Source organism: Morone saxatilis, unplaced genomic scaffold (assembly GCF_004916995.1).
Source record: "Morone saxatilis isolate NCDOM2014 unplaced genomic scaffold, NCSU_SB_2.0 Contig1, whole genome shotgun sequence".
In the NCBI taxonomy this organism is placed as follows: domain Eukaryota; kingdom Metazoa; phylum Chordata; class Actinopteri; family Moronidae; genus Morone; species Morone saxatilis.
Window position 1 is genome coordinate 5,708,574 of NW_023339651.1, and position 25,396 is coordinate 5,733,969.

General features: G+C 40.0%; 1 protein-coding gene across 1 annotated transcript in view; it reads right to left on the reverse strand.

The window, feature by feature from the left end:
• LOC118331497 (glutamate receptor ionotropic, NMDA 2C-like) overlaps positions 1 to 22,035 on the reverse strand; it is a 44,839-nt gene extending 22,804 nt beyond the window's left edge. The window contains 8 exon segments of the mRNA XM_035666477.1: positions 708 to 919; positions 7,077 to 7,191; positions 7,653 to 7,993; positions 8,774 to 8,962; positions 10,359 to 10,424; positions 20,483 to 20,581; positions 21,681 to 21,999; positions 22,001 to 22,035. Of these exon segments, the coding sequence (XP_035522370.1) occupies positions 708 to 919; positions 7,077 to 7,191; positions 7,653 to 7,993; positions 8,774 to 8,962; positions 10,359 to 10,424; positions 20,483 to 20,581; positions 21,681 to 21,999; positions 22,001 to 22,035 (1,376 nt within the window).
• Positions 22,036 to 25,396: the final 3,361 nt, after the last annotated feature.

The window sequence follows — 25,396 nt, forward strand, 5'->3', positions numbered from 1 at the left end:
TTGTCAGCTGCTGTTTCCAAAGTCAAGAATGAAATATCAAGCTCAGCTCTTACAATCAGAGAGTTTGAACACAGAACCATGACAACAGACCAATTTTAATCTTCTCACAAGGACACAGTGACACCGTGGAACGCCCCAGTACAATTGAATAAAGGTGATTTTAGGCTCCCAGACAAAATCTGACAAATTTGAGAGAAAGATGGTGAAATCTTCGGTTGTCTATCAAAAATGGTCTGAGATTGTTCTGTGAGACATGTTCGCTGATGGACACAAAATCTTACAATATAACTGCTGCTATATGACCCACATTTACAAACCCACCACCGCAACATGACACACGATACACTGGCGTGCTAGCATAACGCTACTGCTACAAACAAGTTTACCTCAAACTCACTTTACAAAATAAGGACTTCATGTCGCCCCTCATTTCCCTCCTCATTTGTAGCATAAAAAACTATTTTATTTTAAGACCAACATGTTTCAGCTTGCAGTATGGGTGACCTTGATGAAGGCCACAAGAGGAAATGTGTTGGTCCCACTGCAGATGTTGTGAAGTCTGACGCAGGCTATATTAGACCCATCTCGCACAGTGTAAAATACAATGAGCTTTGATTGTTGTTATAGTTGTTGTCTATAGTGTTGTCTGTATGTTTACATCTGCATAAATATGCAAACGTTACATGTGTTTGTGCTGCTGGGTGTACCTCTCTGTGCGATTGGACTGGCGCCTGCAGGGCACTGTGTTGCGGACACACGTGCCAGTTCCTGGGTCCACATTCTCGACCATGACGAAGGGATGCTCCTCCAGTGTGGCCACGGTTAGGTGACGGTCATCAGACACTTGCTCCAGGAAGCTGCCATATCGAGGCCAGACTGGGTAGCGAACCTGAAGGATCCCCCGAGCGAACGTACCCACCTGGAGACACAGAACTCATTCTTTGAACTCATGTTATCATGTACGTCTGTGCAGTAAATGTACATTTAAGTAATGTAGTTAAAGACAGTTTTGAGGTTCTTGCTTGATTTCCATTTTATGCTACTGTATACTTCTACTCCTTTACATTTTGGAGGCAAATATTGTACTTTTTATTCCACTACATTTATTCCACTACTTTATTTGATAACTAGTTACTTATTAGTTTACTAATACAAAATATAAACAAACAAATGATGATACATTTTATAAGATCTAGGTGTTTAAAGTTGCTAAAATTAGTTAGCTGCAACATTACTTATGCTTACACATCGATGCATCATTAATTATAAGCCTGTATTTTTTTCTGAAATAAGCCATTCTGCATAACAAGTAGCTACTTTTACTTAATTGAGTATTTTACACTATACTATTTTTACTTAAGTAGAACATCTGAGGACTTCTTTCACTACTGGACATGTGTTTGGATCTCAGCCATGACCTTCTGTGCATGTCAGCTCCTTCTCTCCTCACCTGTCTTGTCTTTCCCTGCTTCACAGGATGAATGATTCTTTTTTTTATTTTAATTTATAAAGGAAAATTAGCATGTGCTGACCTGGAGGAAGAGGATTAGAAGATGAAAGAAGAGCAGAGTTCATTAATGCGTAGTGAGGAGACTTAAAAAAGTCTTTGAGTGGGACAAAAAAGACAGAAACTAAAACAAAGAGAGAACCGACTGCATCCCATTAATAATACATCCCAGCATGTGTTCCCTTCAATCTGTGTTCATTTTGTTGACTGATTATTCAATTATTAATCGTCTTTTTTTCATCTGAATAAACAAATTGAAATGTCACTGTTCATAAATGGGAACTGTCCATGTGATTAGTGTTTTTATGTTTTTGTGTGCTTAAAATATTTGCTGCTTTTGTAGAACTGCTTTAATAATAATAATAATAATAATAATAATAAAGGTAATAAAGGTTTTGTGCTAATAAACCTCCCTGAACTGAGCAGAATTGACAAACAGATATGCTGACAGCATATGAAATACTGTAACAAGATATACTAAAAAGCAGTAGATTGAGTTTTTTAATGTCAGAGGGAGCCACTTCGGACCAGAATTGCTGTATAATGTCACATCAAACAATGAATAATCCCATCAATGTCGGCACTAAGCTCAGTGAAACTGTGAGATTCAGGACTGTTTGTCACATCAGCCCAACCTAATGAGCCATGCTGAGCTCAGCCAGCACTGACTTACTGCATGTGAAACTCGCTCCCTCACAGCTTTAATGAGACCTCTTTCTCAAACCAACTCCTGATCTGTTCTTCTGTTCACTCATACTAGCAATCTTCCCTTCGTCACACATGGATGATTTACAAATCTGCATGAAGGTACAGTAGGATGTGCAAGATCGGGGATTTGTTTCTCTGCACCATCTGTGAATGACAGAATCGCAGAGATGCCAGTTGTGAAGATCAATCATTTCAATCTGTCTTTTATGGGATTCTAATATGTCTTCTCCTCTCAGGGATCATCCTAAGCAGACACTCTATCATCTACCTGTCATTCTCACACTCACTACACTGCTGAGAAGGTGCCAAAACTGTTATTGATTATTGGATACTGGACTAAAATACAGTATTAGGATCTTGGAATTTCCCCAATACTTCATGTTAGAAACGAAACTCAAAATGTCATCATGTCATGGTCTTGTCGGACCTCTACAGCTAATCCAGAATGCTGCTGCCCACCGGGACTCCCTAAAAAACATGGTACTTCACAGTGCCTTATGTCGCGTGTCACACAGTTTTGTGCCTGATGTGTGTTTAAGGTAGAAAAACCATCACCTACAAAGTTGTTTATTAACCTAATCTTTGCCTTAACTTCTACATTAAACCTACAGAAGAACTCACGCCTCATTGTAAATTCAAGCAGAAATTACTTTAATTGATTTATAAAGATACACTTAGATTTTTGCTCCTCGTACTGCTGGTATGCCTTCAACCATGGTCTGTGACTACTGTCGGACTTCCCAGTTGATTTTGAAATGACGTCATCTAACTGTTGATAAATTACAACGTATGTCTAACAACAAAAATCTACTCATATGGGAGGGTCTGTATTCTCAGTGCACTCTATCTTGTATCAACTGATGCCAAAACAGGCTTACAAGTCATGGTCAAACCCTACAGCCCAGACCGAACATTGCCTCTTCGGTATGATTCACCTCTGCGTCTGGACGTTAGCTGTCCCATTACTCAGAGGACACTGTGGATGCTCATCTCAGTCAAGGCTCTTCTCTGTTCCTAAGCTAAAAACCCATCTTTTCAGACTACATCTCAACAACCTTTGCTAGCACTTATGTCTCCTTTCTAAAAGAAGAAAAAACTAAACATCTCTGAGGAAATAACAATTTTGGATTATATATTTTTCCTGTGTGGTTTAAATGTACTTATTGTAAGTCTCTCTTGACAAAAGCATCTGCCAAATTAATGTAATGTAATGTCTCATGATAAAATACCCATGGAACCTCCCTCAAGCTTTTTTGTACAAGGCAGTGCAGCAAACGCACATTACTGGTGGATTACTGTGTCACATCAACGCCTTATTGCTGCTGTTTACCTTCCAATTGTTGTGACAAAAGACAAAATGACTGTCACTTTCTGGAGTTGCAAAATCCTTCCTCATAATAACATCAACCACTGTGTAGCTGCTGATAAGCCTTCACAGTCATGGATTTATCACTCATTTATTATGGATTGTATTTCATCGTCTCACTGCTACCTGAAGCAACATGGCCGCACCAATGCAATACAAGCATCTTGTATTTTTACTGTCTAAGGACCGACTCAGAGGGCTAATTCTAATTTTCTTCTAGTTGTATGTAGCTGTGCGGATAGTTTCAGTTGAATTTGGTGATGTTTTGAGATATCTGCTGCTGAGACTTCATCCCAATAAATTAAAGGTCTGTCTGTTTTCAGCCCATTCAAAAATGTGGGTTACATGATTGCTTTAAGTCTGGGTGCCCATGCTATGTCCCTTGGAGGGACAAAACCTGAACTTAATGGTGGGCAACGGGGCAAAAGCAAACACCCATTGTTTTGTATTGATAAGACACTAAATGGTATTTTACCCTAAAACAGTTGTCTGTTTCCAAATCCAGCAGACATAGAACAACATTAGCATTTATTTGGCCAACCAATCAATGTAAGTCCAATATCCAGGCTTCTTTTAGCTCAGTTTTTGGTCTCCACCAACTATGGAGACAAATATGTGGCTCTTTAGCTCCTAAATACTATGTTCAGAAGCTCACCACTAATTTGCTGTTTGGTGCTGGGCAGGTAGCATACAGTTGGTTTATCAGAGCTTTTTTTTTGCTTAAAGCAGGTGCCTGATCCTGCAGGAAATTAGGTTGATGAGTTTAAAGATGCTAAAAAGTTCTTCACTATGTACATGCATGCAAATATTAATTACTGCAGCTTTAAGCCATTTTAAAGTATTTTTATTCTCTGTATTGATTCTACAGGTGTAAGAGTATCGGTGAGAAGAACAAGAATTCAGACAGGGGCCCAGCAGAGAACGGGGATTTTTCCTGCCCAAAATGTCACCCAGCAGCACCCTTCAGACGGGGATGAGGAACAACATGATGTTAAACTGTCAGGGTGTCACAATGGAGGACAGACACTTGAAAAGAGCAAGTACACCACAACCAGGCGTCATTATGGATGAGCTACATGACAAGAAGAGGAGAGGAAGTAGTGAGAGATCAGGTTGTAATAAGGACAGAGGAAAAAGAGAGAGGATTCAGAGAAAGCAGACAGCATCTTGTTTTAAGAGGTGTCTTGTTGTGGATAGTGTGTGTGAAGAACAGCAGGACATCTACACTACACTTAAACATGAGCTCTTAATGTCTAAATGTATGTGACGATGTTGGCTGTACAAGTGCGCCTTTAAGGTTTACACACACATACAAACCGAACCCCACTTCAGCACAATTACATGTCCATGTCCATACACACACATTCATACGCACACACCAGCCAAGAGGTGACATTGATAAAGTAGGTTGGTCTTTCCAGAGTAGAAATAAATGAGTTCAACTGTAGCTGTGAGATTACATTCAGGTCTCTCTGTTTAGTCGCACTTTTCAATACACCCCCAGGCTTTGAAAAGTGTGTGTGTGTGTGTGTGTAAAAGGGAGTGAAAATACTAAAGAAAATTGCAGGGCATGGTGAAAAAGGAAACAGGAGTACTGTAAGAGAAGAATAAGGCTTCAACAGGAAACAGACGCACAACATTATTGATTTGAAATCACGCCAACACTTGTACCTTCAAATATCACCTATTGGTAATGTTCAGAGCATGCTGGGAGTTATTTTGTGATCAATTGTTTGAGATTTTTTAATGAATCCACTCCAATTTTATTACCAGCTTTTTCCAAAATGCATGCTGACATCTCCAGTGCAACAGGAATGAATTTGTTGCATCCAACCAGATTATATTTGTAGGTCAGAGGTTTGCAAACTGTGAGGTGCAGCTCCCCAGGCAGACTTCGCAATGCTGATTCGGCCAATTCACCAACACGGTCAGCACAGTTAGAGTAGCAGCAGTGGCTGGGACACACGGCTCATGGAGGAACATTTTACTATATTGTTTTAATTTACACCTGAGTCATCTGAGTCAAATCTGAACGCACAGGCAGGATACACACAGTTTTTGATTCAGTGTTAGTTACACTTTCCAAGGATATCTTTATATCTGATGTCCATTGTAATAAAAGTAAATAAATCCATTTAGAGATGATAGAAAAAAAGATGATCCCTATAACTCCCGAACTGGCCTGAGAATCATCACATTTAAAAGTTTTCTTCAGTATCAAAGTTATCCAGTGATAGTTGTTTGTACATCCATGGATACATTGTAGACAGGAACTCCTAATAGTTAATTTAGCATGCTTTTAATGGTGCAAATGTAAACATATCTAAGCTAAAAACACGGGGCTCCTCGTTCGATAGCAACAAGCAGCGTTACGGACTTTGAAAGCCTCCTGGCGTAGGTAAAGTACAAACTATACTTCAATGTAGATGTGTTTTAACAGTTGCTCGCAGGCTGAGCATTACAATTGTTTTAGGGATTGATTCATCCGCACGGAGGTGTAAAGATTTTGTCTGTGTGGGTGTGACGCTTGGATAACTAATGCTGGGTGACAGTTACTTTACAGCTGTTTATGTCCTTATGTTAAGATTTTGATCAGTAAGTTTATCAGTCATAATGGAAAGGCTGATATACACAGCGGCCGACAGACCATGTCTTTATATCACTGTTGAAGTGAATGCATTATTAGTTGACCCATCATTTGTGTGCCTGGTGTTTAGCATCATTCTCTGCAATATTACTAATATTTAAGTTGAAATTTGAAAGAAAACATCCTTAAATGTTTTTCATTATGAGTCTCAAAAACTCAGTTAATCTGCTTCATCAGGACTGTGTGGGTGTGATCTGATCTCTGGCAGGGTAACAATATTAATAATAGTAATAATATTGCTAAATCCTAATTGGTCCATGGTAGTGCATCACATCACTTTTTTCCAACAGAAATCTCTCATTTTGGCAAAATAGTGTGTTCATGTTGGACCCCATCACTCACAAACCTGATAAGTAGTTTGGATGGATCAGGGGTGGTTTATTTTGGGTCCATAATTTCAGGTCTGTCCAGAAAAAATATGATATGTGTTTTTGATTCTGAGTCAAGGACATTCTGATATTTAAAGTTGAAATTTCAGTCCTGCCATTGTAACCTCTTTGCGGTTATCGCTCTAAACAGACTGCATTTAGGGCTTTTACCTAAAGTGCTTTTAAACGCGTTAGGATGTCAACATGACATCTTGTCAAATACATTTGGATTTATACAAAAATAAAAATAATACATACTAAAATGGAGGTCAAATGGAGGACTATATGGCCAATAGCTGTTGTTAACAGACTCAAACTGTAATGCTCCTAAAGCTGTTCCCTTTAAAACTAACCTGAACCCTAAAAATGTCGGATTTATGGTTTACTAGTACAGTTGTAACTCTACTCTGTGCTTGCAGTATGTGTGCACATACTTAGTGCCATTATGTCTTTGTGATTCAGTTTCTGGTGTCCCAGTACCTTGTCCCAGAGTCTCTCCCGATCCAGAGCAACGATGACCATCGAAGGGTTGGAGAGGAAGCCTTGGTTGTTGAATGACAGATCTTTCCTTTCCCATGTCACATTCAGCATGTTTCTGCAACCCACGAGAACATAAAGTCAGAAGAAAGTGTGTAGTATGCAATCAAGGACTTTGATTCTACATCACACGATAATTTGCATATTCATTTAAACAGATAAACACACACAATGATCACCTCCTAATTAAGCCGAAAGCTCCCCTGAGAGGGCTAACGTGGGGGTACTGGAAGTAGCTCATTAGGGGATGACAGAAGCAGCTGATTGGTGGAGGGAAAAGGTATTCCTACTGAGTGATTTTGCTGTCTCTTATGGTAGCTATACATCCATAACAGACTAGGCTGTGAACATTTAATCAAGGTTCATTTGAATTTCAGACCATGTGCAAAAGAGGTGCAAAATACTTTCACGTCTTGCATGAATGTGTGTGTGTAAAGTCATGAGAAAAGTGTGAAAGCTGAAGCTGTGCTCTTCCGTCCAAGCATCAGTAAATGTCTGGAACAAAAATATGCCTCCTACCTGAACAGAGTATTGTTGTCTGAGAGTTTTGCCGGCTTGTTGCAGTCACCATGTCCCTCAGGAATAAAACCGTACTGCTTCTTGAAGCTCTCGGCGCCTTTTGCTACAATGGCGACACCCTCCCTCACCCTCTGCCGCAAGCTCTTCCTCCACTGGTCCGTAATCACTCCAATAACACCGATAGGGAAGCTGTCAGGTGGAGGGCTGTCGGGGTTGCCCACGGCCAGACTGGGGAGAATCCAGATGTAGCCTGGCCCCAGCAGACCCACCTCAGCTGCCTGACGAAACAAGTACTGCGCCTCCTCATAGGAGCAATATGCCAGCAGGACCTGAGAGTCCACCTGCAGACAGAAAAAATCTGTTAGTGGAAACTTGTAGAACAGAGAGAAATCACTGCCTGAACATGTACCAACTTTTCCACAGTTCAAACTAAAGTTTTTGGTAGTTTCGCTAAATCAAAGTGACGCAATTAAAACATTAAATTCAAATTGTTTGTCACACAAACTAGTTCTTACAAAGATATTTAGTTGTTACCTAATATTTACACCCTGTAACTGCCAGTGTAACTGTTGCCTGACTGAATGAACTGGCACAGCGTTAGCTTGCTAGCATATTACTCATTTATGTTGAAGAGTAAAATTGTACGGTCATGTATGGGCATATCTGATTTGACACTTTATCAAATTGCCTAAAAAAATATGTAAAGTGGGAAGAATTAATTAAGTAACTCTATCCATAGTATGTCGATAATGGTAAATGACTGGTTAGGCTCGCATGACATTAATCAGAATGCTACTATCTTTAAAACATATACATGGAGATGTAAATATAACATGGTCAAAGTAACATTTAAAACATATAGACATATCTGATTAATGTAATGTAGTTTGATGCTCTAAAACAGGTATGTTAGCTAGTGATGCTACATTTGTGAAGTTGATTGCTTTAGACGCACCAATAAAATTACAAAATTTTTCCATTTTTAAGGGTGCTACCCAGTTTATTAAAGCTTGAAACTAGCTCGTAGTTACTAACAATTTAAGGAGTTTATGCACAAACTTGGTGATGGGTTTAAGAGTATCCGGTGCAAACTGATCCAGGATTCTTATATCGGACTATACCTGCTGCAGCATGCGTTTGGTCCTCGCATCGTTAGACCCAACAGACATTTCCAGAGACAAGACATCCTGTAGATTCCACAGGAAATACGAGGTATCTGTGTAGGACTCAACTATATCCACAAAGGTGTCGTAGCCCGGCAGCAAACTGGTGATCACTGCAAACTCGCCCCAGTCATACTCCTCCATCAGCTGAAACAGGGAAATAATAATAATAATACCCAAGGTAAAAAAGTAGTAATAATGAATAAGTGCAAATATAAGATTGTGAATTACTGATGGTAGCTGGAGCCACCAGGTGGTTAGCTTAGCTTAGCATAAAGAGACGGGAACAGATGGAAACAGCGAGCAATATCAAGTCTGGTTCAGTTTTTGTACAGATTAACCAAATGAGATATAACATGTTAATTTGTGAGCTTTAGAGGTGTTAGTGGTTAGATTTTATTACCTTCGGACAGAGCCACGCTAGCTGTTTCCTTCTGTTTTAACTCTTTATGCTAAGCTAAATTAACCGGCTGCTGGCTCTATAGCTAACTATTTAACGCTATATTACATGCAATTGCTGTTAGTTTCTTTAAGATGCGTTGAGTCTTATGTTGGGATTGACCATGTCAGATCCTAAATTGTATTTTTTTTTAACACATTTCATCACAAATATACCTGTCAATTTCCCAATGGATGTCTCTCACATTGTGGAAATGTTCCCACTAGATGATGATGTAACGTTATCACAGACTTAACTGAGATTATCCCATTGACCCCCATCTCATGAGAATTTGAACAATCTATCATAAATACAGATTAGTGTAGTGGAAATCGGGCCAGAACATTAGATCAGGGATTCCCCCACTGATCGTTGGGATGTCCTCACATTGTGTTAATCAGCCTGAGAGCTGCCATTTGTCATTTGTCAGGCTTGACCATTGACTGTATATATAATAAAAGGAGCTTCCGGGTCTGAAAAGTGAAGCCAACACGGAAGTGTCTTAAAACCTGCACTCTATGTAAATTACAACAGGGGGAGCTCCATTGGCTGCAATAACACAGCGATCCCATTCACTCTAATGGAGAATGAGCTGTCTTGACACATAATTTATAAGCTCAGTAAATAGTTTCCTTATGAGTTTAGGGTCTCAGTCGCTAGTTTTCACATAAAATAGACGATAAAGTTGGGCTACATTTTGATTGACAGGTCACTCTTGAAGTGAATCCATCCAGTGCAGCGCACGAAACTCAGATCAAATATGAAACTGTTACTGCATTGCCTATTTCTCACTTTAAAAAATCTCACATACTTTAGTGTACTAACTAAACTAACCAGGCAAGCCGGCATTGTTTCCGGCTATGGACTACACAGCCAATGAGCGTAGATCAACTTGCAGTACGTCACGTTCGCTAGCTCGCTGTGGCTCCGTTTTATTGTCATGGTGCCGGCCAAAAACAGCGGGACTCGAGACTTCACAATGGCACTCCACAAACCAATGGGTGACGTCAAGATAGGTTCATGCTTGGGCTTGACCCTACAAGCATTTGTTATGACAACCTAGGTCACTTACATGTAGTGTGACTCTGAAACACATTTCTGTACCTTGAACATGCAGACAATCTGCTGCTCCAGAGACGCTCCCATCTGCAAGAAGGAGGATCCCTCAGCCTGTAAACAGTAAGAGAGTCTCATTTAAGGATTCAGGTGGGGAAAGTCTTTTTCATGGTGGAGTGAAAAGTGAATGATGCAGCAGCAACTCCAGAGCTACTTTTGCTCAAAGACGCTGTAAGCTGTCAAATTAATTTATAAGTACAGTTTTTTCTTCTCACTATGCTACTATACTACATTTTTGCCCATGTATTTCTTTCAAAACGACATCTTATTTCTTTTTTTCCACTTCTGAAAATGCATTATGACACATCTTGAATTTAATATCTTGAATAAATTAGCAAATGAACATCTGAGTACGGCCTTGAAGTTTCTCCCACAAGAGAATCAGAATCAGAATCAGAAATACTTTAATAATCCCCGTGGGGAAATTACTTACTAGAAGAAGCACACTAACTAAAAGGTTTTCAAATTAACTCGTCTGCTGCTCATCATTTAGCTGCACCTTTAACATTGTGACTGCTGCAGAACATTTAAATTTGGATGAAACTTTGCCACTACTAGGACGGTGCACTTTAAATAATCCGTCCTCTTGTTCAATAAGCATACTATGACTCGTAAAAACATCACCGTTAAAAGTCACGTAAGCAACACACTGGAACGGCCTTGCAAAACCAATTAAGTTGACGAGAAGTGACAAATGGGATGAAAAGAAAGGACTACATTTTAAAGGTGAGCTATGCTTGGACAATGGCACTTGAATCTGCTTTATGACATGTTTAAGAATCTATGTAAATTGACGAAATGCATGCCATTAGAGTTTTTTTTAACATATAGCAAACAAAGTTATAAATCTTTTTTTGATTGGGAATGATGGATATAACACGCAGCTGTCAAATACACACTTGCACCCTAAACTAATAAAGATGCAGATGCAGAATGGTGTCGTATAAGGAACGGTTACCATGAATATTTATATTACAGTGTGTACTTTTACTGTCCATATTCAGCCTCAATCTGGTGTCTCACGTGTCTCCAAACTGCAAACACTCAGTCCTGCTGCTCCCTTTCTGTCAAGGAGGGGTGGTCCAATGTTGTATGTGTCTGTGTGTTAGCATACATTTGCATACCATCTCGCTGTGGTTTCGTGTGTGTTGACAGATAAGATGGAAGTTATTAGAGCTTGCTGAACCCATGTCCTTCAAATAGCATTCACATAAAGTAGGTTATTGAGATGAGAGAAGAAGGACTATTGTAGAGTGTAAGAGGGACACAAAGAGCAGAAATCATCAACTGGTACGACATAATAATGATCTTTTTGTAGATTAACCTTTAACCCTAACTGAGAAGTCAGCTAGTAATGGCAAAATGCATTTATATCAAGAGTAACAAGTGTAAACAAAGCAATGAGTTGGTGATTTGAAGGACAAAAGATGTCTAGACAAACAAAACAAAACTGGGTCAAATACAAAACTGGGTCAAATTTAGTTGAAATTGAATGTTTTTAGACATTTAAGTTGCACATAATTGTTGTTTCAACAGCCTTTAAATTACTATAGTTCAAAAAATAGTTTTATACTAAATTAAACCTAGTTTACACCTAGAAGTCTGCTACTAATGGGGTAATAAAAGTTCAAGATGTGATTGTACTGATTTAAAAAGTGTGCATTGTATACAATTTGGGATGAACTGCATTTCTGCATCTGTAACTTTTAATGGTAACGATTTTTAAAATATTATCAGTAGCCTTTATTATTTATTAATGTGACCAATAATATGTGACCAATAATTTTGTATTTAGATTGATTCCTCCTCTCAAAACTGTTTTACAAGCAGAAAGAAGGTAGAAATCAAACTATCTGTACCATATTGAATTGTTTTTTGACAACTGACAATTGTCAATTCCTTGCAAAGCATCGTATTGCATTGAATCGCATTGGGTTGAATCAAATGGTGTCGATGCATCACATGGGACTGTGTAATAACAGAGCTTGGATGGAAGATCCAAAGAGACTGAAAGTGCTGTGGGGAAAAAGTAGACCTGTGATGTAAGCAGGTGCAAGACCATGCCGGGCTTTAAGACGAGTTCTAATATTCTGAGTTTGATTTGATAATGGACAGGGAGCTGGTGCAATAAGGTGAAGATCAGGGTAATAAGGTCCCTTTTTTTTACTGTACAACAGCCTCTTAATAGAGACAGGAAGTCTCGGAAATCTCAAAATACAGCGGCACACACATATGATAGAGAAGTCATGCATTAGGGACAGAGAGAGAGAGAGAGGAAGTGAGAGAGCATATAGTGTTAAACTGTCAAGTGCCATTTGAGACCAGGTCTCAGATCTTCTCAGTCTGTTTTCGTCTCAGAGGTGACTAACTGTCATCTCTCCTTCCTGTTGCTCTTCCTTCTCCCACAGCTCAGAGGCTCTGCAAAACCCCAGAGAGCTGTGTAGCCCGAGGAATATCACAGGAATATCACAGCTAGACTCTCCTTCACTCACATTTTACCAGTTTTTGCTCTGTGTGAGCTTGTTTGAGACTCACCTCCGGAGGCTGAAACTCCAATAGACCACTGACTGGGCTGCGCACCAGAATAGCTATAAAAATAGCAGTACACAACCATGTCAGGCTGTCACTGAATAAATAAAAAATGGCTCTGGATTGGCAGCCCTGGCTTAGCTATAGTGTCCCACTTCATCTGATATGATGGAGGAGTGGTGAGGTGCATCATGTGAAGAAGTGTCATTAAAATCCAATTAGTTTTGTCTGAGCTTTTTAAACAAAAGAATAATATGGTGACCCCCTCCACCTTGGGCCAACATTACTGTCCAATTATCAGCATCCTAAATTGTGAAAAATCAAACAAACTCAGAAGCAAATGTGATGAAAGACACTCACCCTTCACAGTGAAATCAAGCAAGAATTACAACAAAATTACCTCCTTTTCCGTGTCTAACTCTCGCACTCATACGCTCACATGAGAAGTCGCCCCCCCACCCCGCTCGTCCTCCACTTCCCAGCCGTCTTGTTCTCACCACCTTGGCAGTGCGGCTGTCACACACAGACGTAATTAGCAGTCCTACTGCAGGAGCGTATGGTAATGTGACAGGAAGACGGTGGACATGGTGGTTGCTCACACACTCCTCTCCTCCCACGAGGGAGAACTCTGTGCTGTACCTCCCCTCGGTGGAAAGACTGGTGTGGGTCAAACAGGAAGGGGGTTGCACATACAGATGCTCACTCACGTATGGATATATGTATGCATGTACAGTATATGTCAGTCTATATTTCTAATGTAAGGCTTGTCGACAAGCTTCCAGTGGTGGAGAGTTTACATTTAAGGACCATTTGGAGGTTATGGTACCTCATTATTACCACTTTCTGGCACTTAATACTTGTACTCTACTACATATTAGTGGTAAATATTGTACTTTTTACTCCACCAATTTATATTATGACCATAATTACTTTGCAAATTGAAGTTTTGCATACAAAGCCACTACCCAGCAGTATATAAATTATTAATTCTCATCTAAATTAACTACAACATTCAGATAAAGCAGCAGTAGTGACGAAATACATAATTACATTCAAATTGTCACTTAATAAAAGGTGTCATAATATAGTAAAAATAATCATTGCAGTCATTATGCAGAATAACACCCTTCAGTACTGTATTGGATGACTGTTACTGATGAATTAACATGTAAGCAGTACTTTAGTTAGCAGTTTGTATTCCGCTTCTATAAAGTTTAGGGATATGCGATACAAACACAACCAGTGTCCATCTCACACAAATGACTAATGAATAAATAAATATAGAGCACACATTCATAAATTTAAAAAAAACATCCTGAAACAGATGTTTTTAACTCGTTATAAGGAGGGGAGAGACATCTTAATGAATGAGACTATTTCTTCCATAGAAAGTAGTTTCGGCGGCTGTGGCCCAGGAGGTAGAGCGGGTCGTCCACTAATGAGAAGGTTTTCGGTTTGATCCCTGGCTCCTCCTCCTTGAGCAAGATAATGAACCACCAAATTGCTCCCAATGCTGTGTCATCAGCGTATGAATGTGTCCCTTAGTTTCCGTTTCTGATGAGCAGTTAGCACCTCACATTGCAGCCACTGCCATCAGTGTATGAATGTGTGTGAATGGGTGAACATGGCACATAGTGTAAAGCGCTTTGAATGGTCGGAAGACTAGAAAGGTGCCATACAAGTAGAATCCTTGTGGAAACTGAGAATCACAGCATTAAAGCAAATCTCAAGAGGAAAATGAAAGACAACAAACAACCCCAAACTTGAAAGCACTATTCAAGTACGTATGGAGAAACATGCTTTTTTCAAAAAAACAGCATATCCTCTCTCTTTAAGTAGGAAAGTGATCATCTTCAGTAACTAGATGTACTTTCCTCTTTGTTATGTTGCTACAATCCACCAGTAAAACATACATAAACACAAATGGACACAAGATTACAGATGAAGTCTATAGATATATGTTGTTGTTTTTTTCTGTATGGTTAGCTACCACTGGAAAGCAGATTGTTTTTATTAATTTGGGTGAACTGACCCTTTAAATAGGAACAAGCCCATTTAAAGAGTGGGTGAAAGCATTTGTTACAAGTCAACACAGGTTGTTTTAATAAATAATTGTGCTCTATTGTGATAAAGTGAACATTTTGTGACCTCATTATGTTGGCAGAAGTGCTAAATTGATTAATGTTCCACTGTGGAGGGAAACCTTCCTGCTTTTCCAGCCCCTTGGATATATTTTAACAACTTATACTTTACAATTGTCACACTCAACACCATAGAATTAGTGGTTTGATTGACTACCTTCCTGAAATTATTGGGCCATGCTGTGAAGCTTGGAGGTGGTCTGGCCATTAATGTGCTTTCATTCCCAGCGATCATGACCTGTTTATGTTTATGGAGTTTCTGGTTTCTGGATCATGGGGCCAAGAGAGAGCCAGGAGTGAGGATGGGGGGGTTGAGAGTAGAGTACAGAAGGACAAACGGAGAAAGCGGGTCAGTCCAGCCACAGAAACAAACCCCCAAAAAAGTAACTTTGCACAGTGATCCAATGAGAGATGTCTGACTCATTGCAGAGTGTGACCTTAGACTGAGACTATTACTCCTGAAATATAATCTTCTACTGACAGCTTCAAATTGTAATAAATGATGTTTTACGCTTGAATACTCAAGCTCAACAGTTTCTTTGCTTCAAAAAATCTGTCATGTACACATTTTAAAGGCACTTTTGTTCCTGTTTGCTGGCAAACACATAAAGCTGTTGGCTTTGTTTATTCCAGACTTTATCACCATCTACAACCACGATCACTCATTATTTGATGTTTGTAACTGTAATGAACAAAAACTGGCTTGTGAGTGATCAAACATTCATGTATTTTCTCAGAATCAGAGAGATTTAACAATGCTTCACGATAATAGATAGGCGTTGTCATCAGTAGTTAAATAATCTGTTCTCTCTCAAAATGATTCACAGCAGCCATCATAAAATGTTTTACCACACACTCATTATTAAGCACTAAATAGAAAACAGTTTTTTACAAAAAGCAATTATGTTCTTTTATATGTCCTGTCAAAATCATTCATTTTTGAGACAGTCCAGTGTGTTGTGAAAGGGTTTTACGTAGGAGTTGGTGAATTCTCAGCACCATAAAGTTACTGGTGCCAGTCTGAATGATCTTCACCACTTCAAGTCAGAGTTACCCAGAAGTTATTTTATTGGACTCTCGGCAGACTTTACACAGAACGTGCAATTTGAGTTCAGGTTTTACCGCCCTGGAACAGCAATATGTGTGTGAGTGCTTTTATTCCATCAGCTAATAGTTTTTTTATACAGTTTCTCTAATTTGGGCTGTTACCTTTATGTGATGGGACATATCAGCCCTGTCTCCTAGAAATTACATTTATATACTAACTTATTTCTAACAGTAAATCAATTTTGAGGGAAACGTAATGCACATCAAATTATATTTTCGATTAATATAATAATGAAATGTTGTTAATTAACGTACCTGGCAATTTGCAAAAATGTTGATACTGAAAATATATTATATTATGTGTTTTGATTAAAAAAAAAGGACAATCTTGCTACTATCCACTCGTAGTGACTACAGTATTATTCAAATGTCAGATCTTTTGTGTGTTTTTTGTTGCAGGAGTGTGGATGCGAACCCTGGACGGACGGTGGTGTGACAGTCCTGCACTGTACGCCCACTACACACCCATATATCTACCTCCTTGTTAGTCCACTGCGTTACATAAATGCAGTATGTCAAAATGTGCTGTCTCTGAACATAATATGAAAGTAATTTCTAGGAGACAGCTGACTTTTGGATTGTTTTGGCAATGATAATGTCAACCTGTGGATTAATGTGTGTATTTTCTATGTCAGTTGGTCCAGACTAAAAAGTGGTGGTGCAGATATCTGGGGTCAAATTCCAGAGCCTGTCTTCATACATGCTGAAGACATCAATCTTTAAAACCGATCACATAAACATACTTCTGTATTAAGAAAAAAAGGCAAAATAGTTTTCTAAAACAGCCGGGCATTGTAGTTTTTAGCAAAACTCAAACAGTAGTGCATTTGTTAGGGACTATTTTTAGCAACGTATTAAATACAGTACATATTTGGTGCTTTAGTGAGTATTTACAGTAACAGGTTGGTGTATGTGAAATGAAGGAATATGTTATCCAGTGCCTCAACCCTTGTGACTCACTGTTTAAACAGTTTTTGAACAACAATGCAGCTCTATGGCACAGAGAAAGCTCAGGTTACACAGACAATACTGATTACTAAGATCAGTTAATTGTAAGTTTTGGTCTTTTCTCACATTGTTTGGTCAAGGCTTCTTAGATGCCATCAGACTATTGTGTGTTCCCAACTTTGTGGCAATAGTTTTGGGAAGGGTTTTCCCAGTTTGGTGTGGAAGGTCTTGACTGGTCTGCACAGAGCCCTGACCTCAACCCTGTCCAACACCTTTGGGATAAACACAGACTGCGAGCTGGGCCTTATCACCAAACATCAATATTCGAGCTCATTAATGCTCTTGTGGTTGAATGAGAGCAACTCCCAAACACCTTCACAGAAGAGAGAAAAATTTCTTTTGGTGTCCACATATTTTTGGCCATGTAGTGTTTCTGAAAACATAAAAATCACCAAATTTGAGGATATGTGGTTTTCACGGGGCCTGATGTTGATGCCAATTATTGTAATCATTACCATCATAATTGAAATGCTCATTTATCAGGCAGTGCAATATTGTGCCGAATAAATAAAAGTTTTGTTGTTGTCATTAAAGTTTCTTGTTGTTTCCATTGGCAGTTTTCTCCCTCCTCACTCCCTTATCTCCTCTCTTTCTCCTCCCTTTGTCTTCTGCTCTACTACTCCCGTGACTCAACATCTGGATGCAGCACCCTCTAATGATCACCCAGCACACTGCAATGACTCACAGCCAGCCAGCCAAGAACACACACACACAAAGACAAAACACACTCAACCTCTCATCTCCAACTCCTCAGAGAGACACGTTGCAATGTTTTTTCTCTTTCCCTCGCAGGCCCTATTGAACAGTCTTTATGCCTTTTCTCAGCCGTTCTTCGCGCTCTCTCATTTCCTCCTCTTTGCCTTCGCTTGATGTGTGTGCCGTCTGACAAAAGACACACTTCCTCTCCTCCCTTCAATCTTTTCATCTTTGTCTCATTCCCTCCTTCCTTGTTGTCTGCCATAGAGAGATCACTGAGACAGGAACCATAAATAGGCGGCCCGGGCGGGTGCTGCTTCTTTTTAAACCCGCCATCAAAGATATTCATCATCATCAGGCTATTGATAATCAAGCACTATTGAGCTCTTTTATCCCCTAAGAGAATCATGCACTCACACATACGTCTTTCTCCATCCAATCCACCTGTCCCATTGTGCCAGACACCTCTGACAAGCTTTTTTTCTCCTTGCTGACAACAAAGGAGTGTATAAGAGATAGAAAGACACTGAGGGGGAGTGTGAGGAGGAGGGCTGAATGAGGCCTTCGACGGGCAGACCTCAGAGGAGAGTGCTTTACTCTTTGTGCTATATAGAGAACTGTCACTCAACACTTTGGGCCCGTCAGACAAACGGTCTCTCGGTAGATAACGTCCCATCTTTGTCTTTTGCCACTGTTAAGAAGAGAGGTTAAATAACTAAGACTGAGCCAGCTGTAATCAGCTCTGCAAATTGCAAACCAGACATTGCTGATAACTGACAAAGGTTGCCTTGCTCAAGGAACTGGCCACCTCTCCCGAAGCTTTAACCAGTCCACACCTCCCATAATTTTGTGGTCCTGTGGGACTTGAACCGGAAGACCCCGGTTCCCAAGCAAAAGTCCCTCCGCCCCCACACACTCCAAGATGTGTATTAAAAGCACATCTGGTGTAAATATGAGCACCTCCTTGCCAATTTAAGGTCGAGCAGCGACAGGTAGAGGGAAGAGGGAGGTTATGCAATGAGCAGGCAGCAAGAGAGAAAAATATAAGGAAGAGTGAATGGTTTGGGTTTTGGGGTAAATGATAAGAGCTGTGGGGGGCTTCAGTCTCCTGAAGGGTCTAATTAACAGTTTAATGGGGTCCTGGAGCTCAGAGAGAGCAGAAAGGAGCACAGGCCTCTTGCTTCCAGCCACAGACTTAATGGATTCAGCCGGCGTACAACAGAGCCGAAAAAACTCGATGTGTCAAGGAGTAAAGGTGATGGAGGGAAGGATGGAGGAATAGAGAGAGTAAAGGGAAATATGGAAAGGAGGTGGAAATAAAGGTGAGAAGTGGACAAAAAGCAAGAAAAATTGGAAGGGAAATGTGGGAAGTGGGGGAAACAAGAATGACTATCTCACTCGTGAAAAAGGGAAAGGAGACTTATCAGTGAGACAGTAAAACACTGCCTTCAGGCAGCTGTCAGCCAAGCTTCATCGAAGCATCTTTCTCCCCTCTCTGTCTCTTACTCACTCACTCACTGCCTTTCCCACTCCGCCATCAAAATACAGCAAATCAATCACCCTCCTGCAGCTACAACTCCTCCTGTTTAATACCCATCTATGACGTGACATCTGGCATCTGATACCTTTTGATTAACAGGAAGCTGATAAATACAACATGCTATAGTTTACAACAAAATGATGCCTGGGGGTGGAATCCACCACTCGCAGCCACACAGCTACACTATTCAGCTCGGTTTGGATGCTTCTCGTGGTGGATAGGTGTAGGAATGCAACCATTTGGCTGTGTGTGTGTGTGTGCTCTAATATGTGAGGGTGTTCATTTGCATGTGTGTTTCTATGTGTGATAGTTGCTTCTATAAATAAAAGGTGTTGATGATGGCAGTTAAGCAATTAAAGGAAGGAAGGGAAAATGAGCGGAAAGCACAGAGCGTGAGAGGAAGAAGGGATGGAGCCATTTTGCAACTCAAAAGAGAAAAAGTATAGATTAAGAATCCGTCTGGTGTCATCAATCTCCTCTTTACAATCTAACTACACAGCTCACTGCTCTCCATCTCCATTCATCAATGAGATACATGCTAAATCATAGCAGGAAAAACCTGCTGCTCTTCAAGTACGCGGGAATGATTGATTGAAGCGCAGATTGCCCATAGCACTTGTCTCCCCTCGCAAAGTTTCTCTTCCCATAACTCTGACTTTTCCCAGCCAGGGATTAGAGGAGCTGATGAGGGTCGATGGCTGCAGTCATCGCTGATAATTCACCCATCTGTATTGCTCATATCCAAATATTTGCATGCAGCGAGTTGCTTGCCAAAGTAGGTTCCACCGCTCTGACCTACTTAAGTTGTTTTAAGCTGAATGACGCTGGTGTGGAAGAGTTCTGACTAAGACAGGAGGCTGTGAAAAGCAGGGGCTTCTGCTGACAGGGTATTCGTTTTATAATCTTTTTTTTCTTGCTTCCCTAATTGCTCATTATACTGTTTGGGACAAATGTTATATCAATACATCTGGAACACAACATATATTTTTTGTGTAATCTATGTGGCATAGCAAGAAGGCAGACTTCTCTAGCTTTGGTTCAAACTCCAGAGTGGAGATGGGCGAGTGCTGAAATGATCGGCTCATTATTACCTTGTATGGTATGACAACTGCAGAGCCACCACTGATGCCCACGATTGGCAGTGCTGTCTGAGTGGAGAGGAAGTCCAGGATCTGTGCCACTTCGGCCACCTGAAGACAAAACAGACAGATTCAGTGTTTGCATGAAAGTTGATTACCATGATGAAACAGCCTGAGTCATGCGTCAAACCAAAAAAAGCACTCAAGCCCGAAAGTTCATTCTTGACCTTGGAAACAGCCAGTTGATAAATAATCTCACCACAAGGTCCACTCACTAGTTTTCTGAAGCTTTCAATTGTTGTACTTTTAAACCTCAGTCCTTAATGGTATCATGTGGATTTTTTTCAAAAAAAATTCAAAACGTTTGGCTTTGTAAATGTTTTATGAGGAGGGAAATGCATCTAACACGTTTGTTTGACCTCTACAATATGCAGCTGAGAAGCTGAGAAGCTGAGAAACACTGAATGTTTACAAGAAAACTCCTTAAGGCACCTTCAAAATGCTCAGGAAAATGATCTATAATTGCACAATAACTGGGCAAACTCCATCTGCTGGTGAACATCATGAGATACAATCAAAGCTCCAGAACAGCTAAAAAGGGAAAAGAAAAAAAGGGGGACCAGGCGATTTTGCATGTAACAGGTTTGAACTGTATAAATTATTGTGATTTCAAAGCAAACATCATGTTATGTAATGTCACAAATTACTCAGACTTACAGTTCATATTAGTAGCTGATAGAAGTCAGGGGTGGACGTAACAAATTACATTTACTCTCGTTACTGTAGCAGAGCAATCTTGTGTAAATCAGTAAAGTGCATTTGTTTCAGGTACTAAAAAGTAAAAGTAACTTTTTTTACACCAGTAATTTGTATTTCTTTATAGTACCAGAATGTTGAGCACTCCCTCCCCTGGAGGCCATTTAGATTTTGCTTTTACGATTTGATGTCACTTCTTCTCCCTTTACAATCTGAAACCATACCAGCACTGTAATTTAATTTGAGTATAGATAGTACATGCTTGGCATCTGAATTAGTCCTTCCTGTTTTTTTGCAGCCCCACTTTGTGATTTAAGCTGACAGGACAGGTGCTTTTTTACATAAAAATGTTACTTTGTGCAGCTTTAGGAAACACAGATGTGGGTGACTGAACACCGTGACTCTTGAGAGGATGTTTTATCAGAAAACCTAAAAATGCATAAATCATTTTTACCTGAGCCCCAGCACCCGAGCCCACATCATCCTCAAACACCACGCCGTGCAGTCTCTCTGTTGCCATAGTATCGCAGAGGCGTGTCAGAAGGTCACGGGGGTTGGTGTCGTTGACCAGCACGGTCACTGGGCTGACCACCACGGGCAGGTCGACAAAGTTTTCCCCGCTGAGACGACCTCTGACCTCGTTCTGGTAGCTGGAGCCGCTGAACACCACCGCCACGTTGATTGATGGGTGGACGAGGAGCGGCCGGGCCTGCAGGGGGAGCGGGGAGGAGATGAGGAGCAGGAGGAAGAGGAGGAGGAGAAGGAGAGGAGGCAGGAGAGGGAGGAGAATGTCCCCTGGGAATGGCCATGTTGGCAGCCATAACTGCCCTGGAAAGGAGGAGGAGAAAAAAGGGTGAGGAGGAAGGGAGAAGAAGGGAAGAGAGCAAGAGTCAAAATACAGCCTGTTACTTTTATGATGATTTTGACCATAATTCATCATAAATCGTCTGTAGCATGTCCCATCCCTTGATTTCTTCTACCAGGTCTGTCTCACTTCTCTCTGACCCTTTTGTTGATAGTAATTACCCTGCATTGTAGACTCTTTGTGTATAAGGAAAACTGTGTGTGGGTGTGTGTGTGTGGTGTTGGTGTGTTGTGTGGTGTTGTGTGTCAGCGTGTTGCAAAGTGTGGCGGTGCATGTAATCTCCCATAATCCAACCCCCAAGTGGTCATGACTGTAACACCTTTTCATCTCTACACATCTCTGATTCAACACGCACACACACACGGGGGGAGTACAAGCAGGCGATGCCCAAAACTGCCCACACAGGTCCCTCCGACCCTCCATCACTGGGATTACATTACATTACATTAACTTCAGCCAGCGAAATGATTCCATCGGCCAAGCACAGATAATATAAGAAATGAAAACTGCCATAACATCCTCCCATTAAACAAACCATATGGCAGGTGCAAATGTAAAACAGTTTTCAAGTTTTAATTTGAATTACATAACGTGTTTACTGGATAACAGTTACAGTTTTTACTTCACTACGGTTTATTGGATCACTGGTTTTGTTTTAGTTTTTACCACACATTAATGAAGGTTTAACACAAGTTTATGGTAACTTAAATATACTGTCCATACACTAGGTCCAGTGTGTAGGAAATGTTTTGGCATCTAGCGGTGTCGTTGCAGTTGCACCCCGAGAAAGAAACTGGCCAAGTGGCCACAAAATGGCGCCAAAAAATGCGAATGGTCCTATCCCTACAGCCAGTGTTTGGTTGTTCCTTCAGAGCTAGAACTGCAAAATGATTTTCAACTGAGGCACAGAGAGATTTTTTCACTTTTAAGTAAAGATGTAAAATGTGAAAACATCCTTCTAGAATCAAACTCTGCACATACTACATAAAAAAAAATAGTGAAATGATAAAATTATTGGAGATTGTTGGGTCATTTCCTTTTTTATAATGTGTCACTGCCGTGATCAACACCTGATTTTTGGTGTGCATTTAACGTTCAACTCAAAGTATACCTTCAGAATTTGCATCTTTAGCAAGCTACTTCAATCAAATGTTTGCTTTTTGAAGATATTTCCTTATTGAATCAATACCTTTGAACCCTTGATAGAGACAGGTGGGCTTATAGCAAATAAAGATCTCCACATAAACAAACATATTTGGAAAGGGATTTTATATAGAGTGTCGGTCTCATCTATGGCCATCAGAGACACCCTGATAATTAACAGCACCTCCCAGCTTTGATTCTACTTTCAAAGCAACACTGGGTTAAATGTGTCCCACCCCTTCATGCTCCTGGCATATCAATCATTCATCTTAATGAGGTTTTAAGCTCCTGGGCTTTAGGTGCCCACAGCAATAAATATACAGTTTGAACCTTTTAAAGACAATCTACCTTTTATTAGATGCTGATAGATATTGACCTTTAGTCAATACCTGGTTATAGCTGGAATGATTGACATGGAGCAGCCTTTATTAAAGATTACTCTATAGATTTGTGTGTTTTTGTTGATGTGATGTTTGGTTAGACAGCTCAAAGACATTTTGATTACGTTAGCATTTGCAAAAGGTGTTGCACATTTTCTTTTGTGAAACTGAATTATGTATTAGAAGTGTATAGAGCAGTTTCATCTGCATATAGTGACATTTTTAAAATTTTAGCTGTGGTATCAAGTCTATATAGACAGGTGTTTATTGGAGGTTACCCATAAAATCACTCAAAATCTGACATATGATCTATTCCCCTGGGAGTTTATGCAGATTTTATAGTCTGCAGAAGGCTGTGTTACACTTCTCCTCTTGTTAATCCTGGGATTGCTTGTTTTGATGCACTGAGATCCCTTTATTTGTCTCCAGTGAATCATTATATCTAGATGTGAGCACAGAGCCGCCGTTAACCCACCACCCACTTGTGCTAGGTGGAGATTAAAAACAAACAAACCCCCCACGCAACAAAACTCTGAAAGGAACAGGTTCTAAGTGGCATACAGGAGACAAACCGCATCCAATTGTGGTTTAAATAATCTTCAAAATAAAAGACAAAAAAATTGTACTGTAGAGATATCAACATTTATGTACAGCTAAAGAACAGGTAACCACATATAATCCTCAGCCAACTCTTTTATTTATCAACCACAGCAGTGCATATGGCTAATTTTACATTGCATTAAATTAATACTGTATACAGAGACAACTTGATGTCCCTTGGGTTGTGAGATGTTGTTGCTTGCTACATTATTAAAGTTTGTGGATCTTCATATTCTGAGATAGATTTATAAACAAGCTGCAAATATTCAGAGTAATTACACTGAGTGTCTGCTATTCGGAGGTATCTAAACATGAAGATTTTGTGGAGATTGTTGGATATTGGTAAACATTAACATTTTATGTCTAGGTTTCTTTTTAATTCTGTAGTTTATGCAACAATAAGTATATGCATGTAAAATCACACTCTTCACTGCTACACTACCACAAATCCTTTATGAAGTATAATTTATTGACTCAAATCCTTTTGTGAATTACTGCTTTTCTTGTGTTATTTGTTGTTCAGAATTCAGGCTCACTGCATTTGCAAACAGTAGTATACAAATGACACTAATGCAGGAAAAGTAATGAGTTTTAACTAGGGATGCACTGATTGGAAAATTGGAAAACCAACTTTTAAAATAACAATTTGGCCCATAGCAGATGCCAGTACAGATGTTCTGTTGTTGTTATTTATTCACCCTTTTGTGAAGGGAAACAAAGAAATTTACAATTATAAAGATCTCCCTCTTGTTGCAGCTTATTCAAGATGTGAGACACAAAGCTGAACAGCCTCTCAGCTCTGTGAGTAATAGTAAGTAATAGTTTTAGTAATCATATAACTCAAAATATAAACTTAAAGGAACAGAACTGTGGAGGGAAAGGGTAATCATGGAAACAGGATGAAAGAGACAGAGAGAATATACGAGTGCTCACTGGGTGGATCATATGACTAGAGAGCAGGTCAAGTTGCGGTAACAGTGTAATCTCTGGAAAAAGGCAGCATAACCTCAAGGCCTCAGATTAGCAGTGTGAGTGTGTACGTGTGTGTTTGTGGTGGGGGTGGTGGTTAGGAAGTTGATAGGGTGTGTGGGTGTGTCTGCTCCAGATTAGCAGCAATACAACAGAGTGTGTCTACGGCATAGAAAGGATGTGAACAAAAGGGACAGAGCACAATGTGTTGCA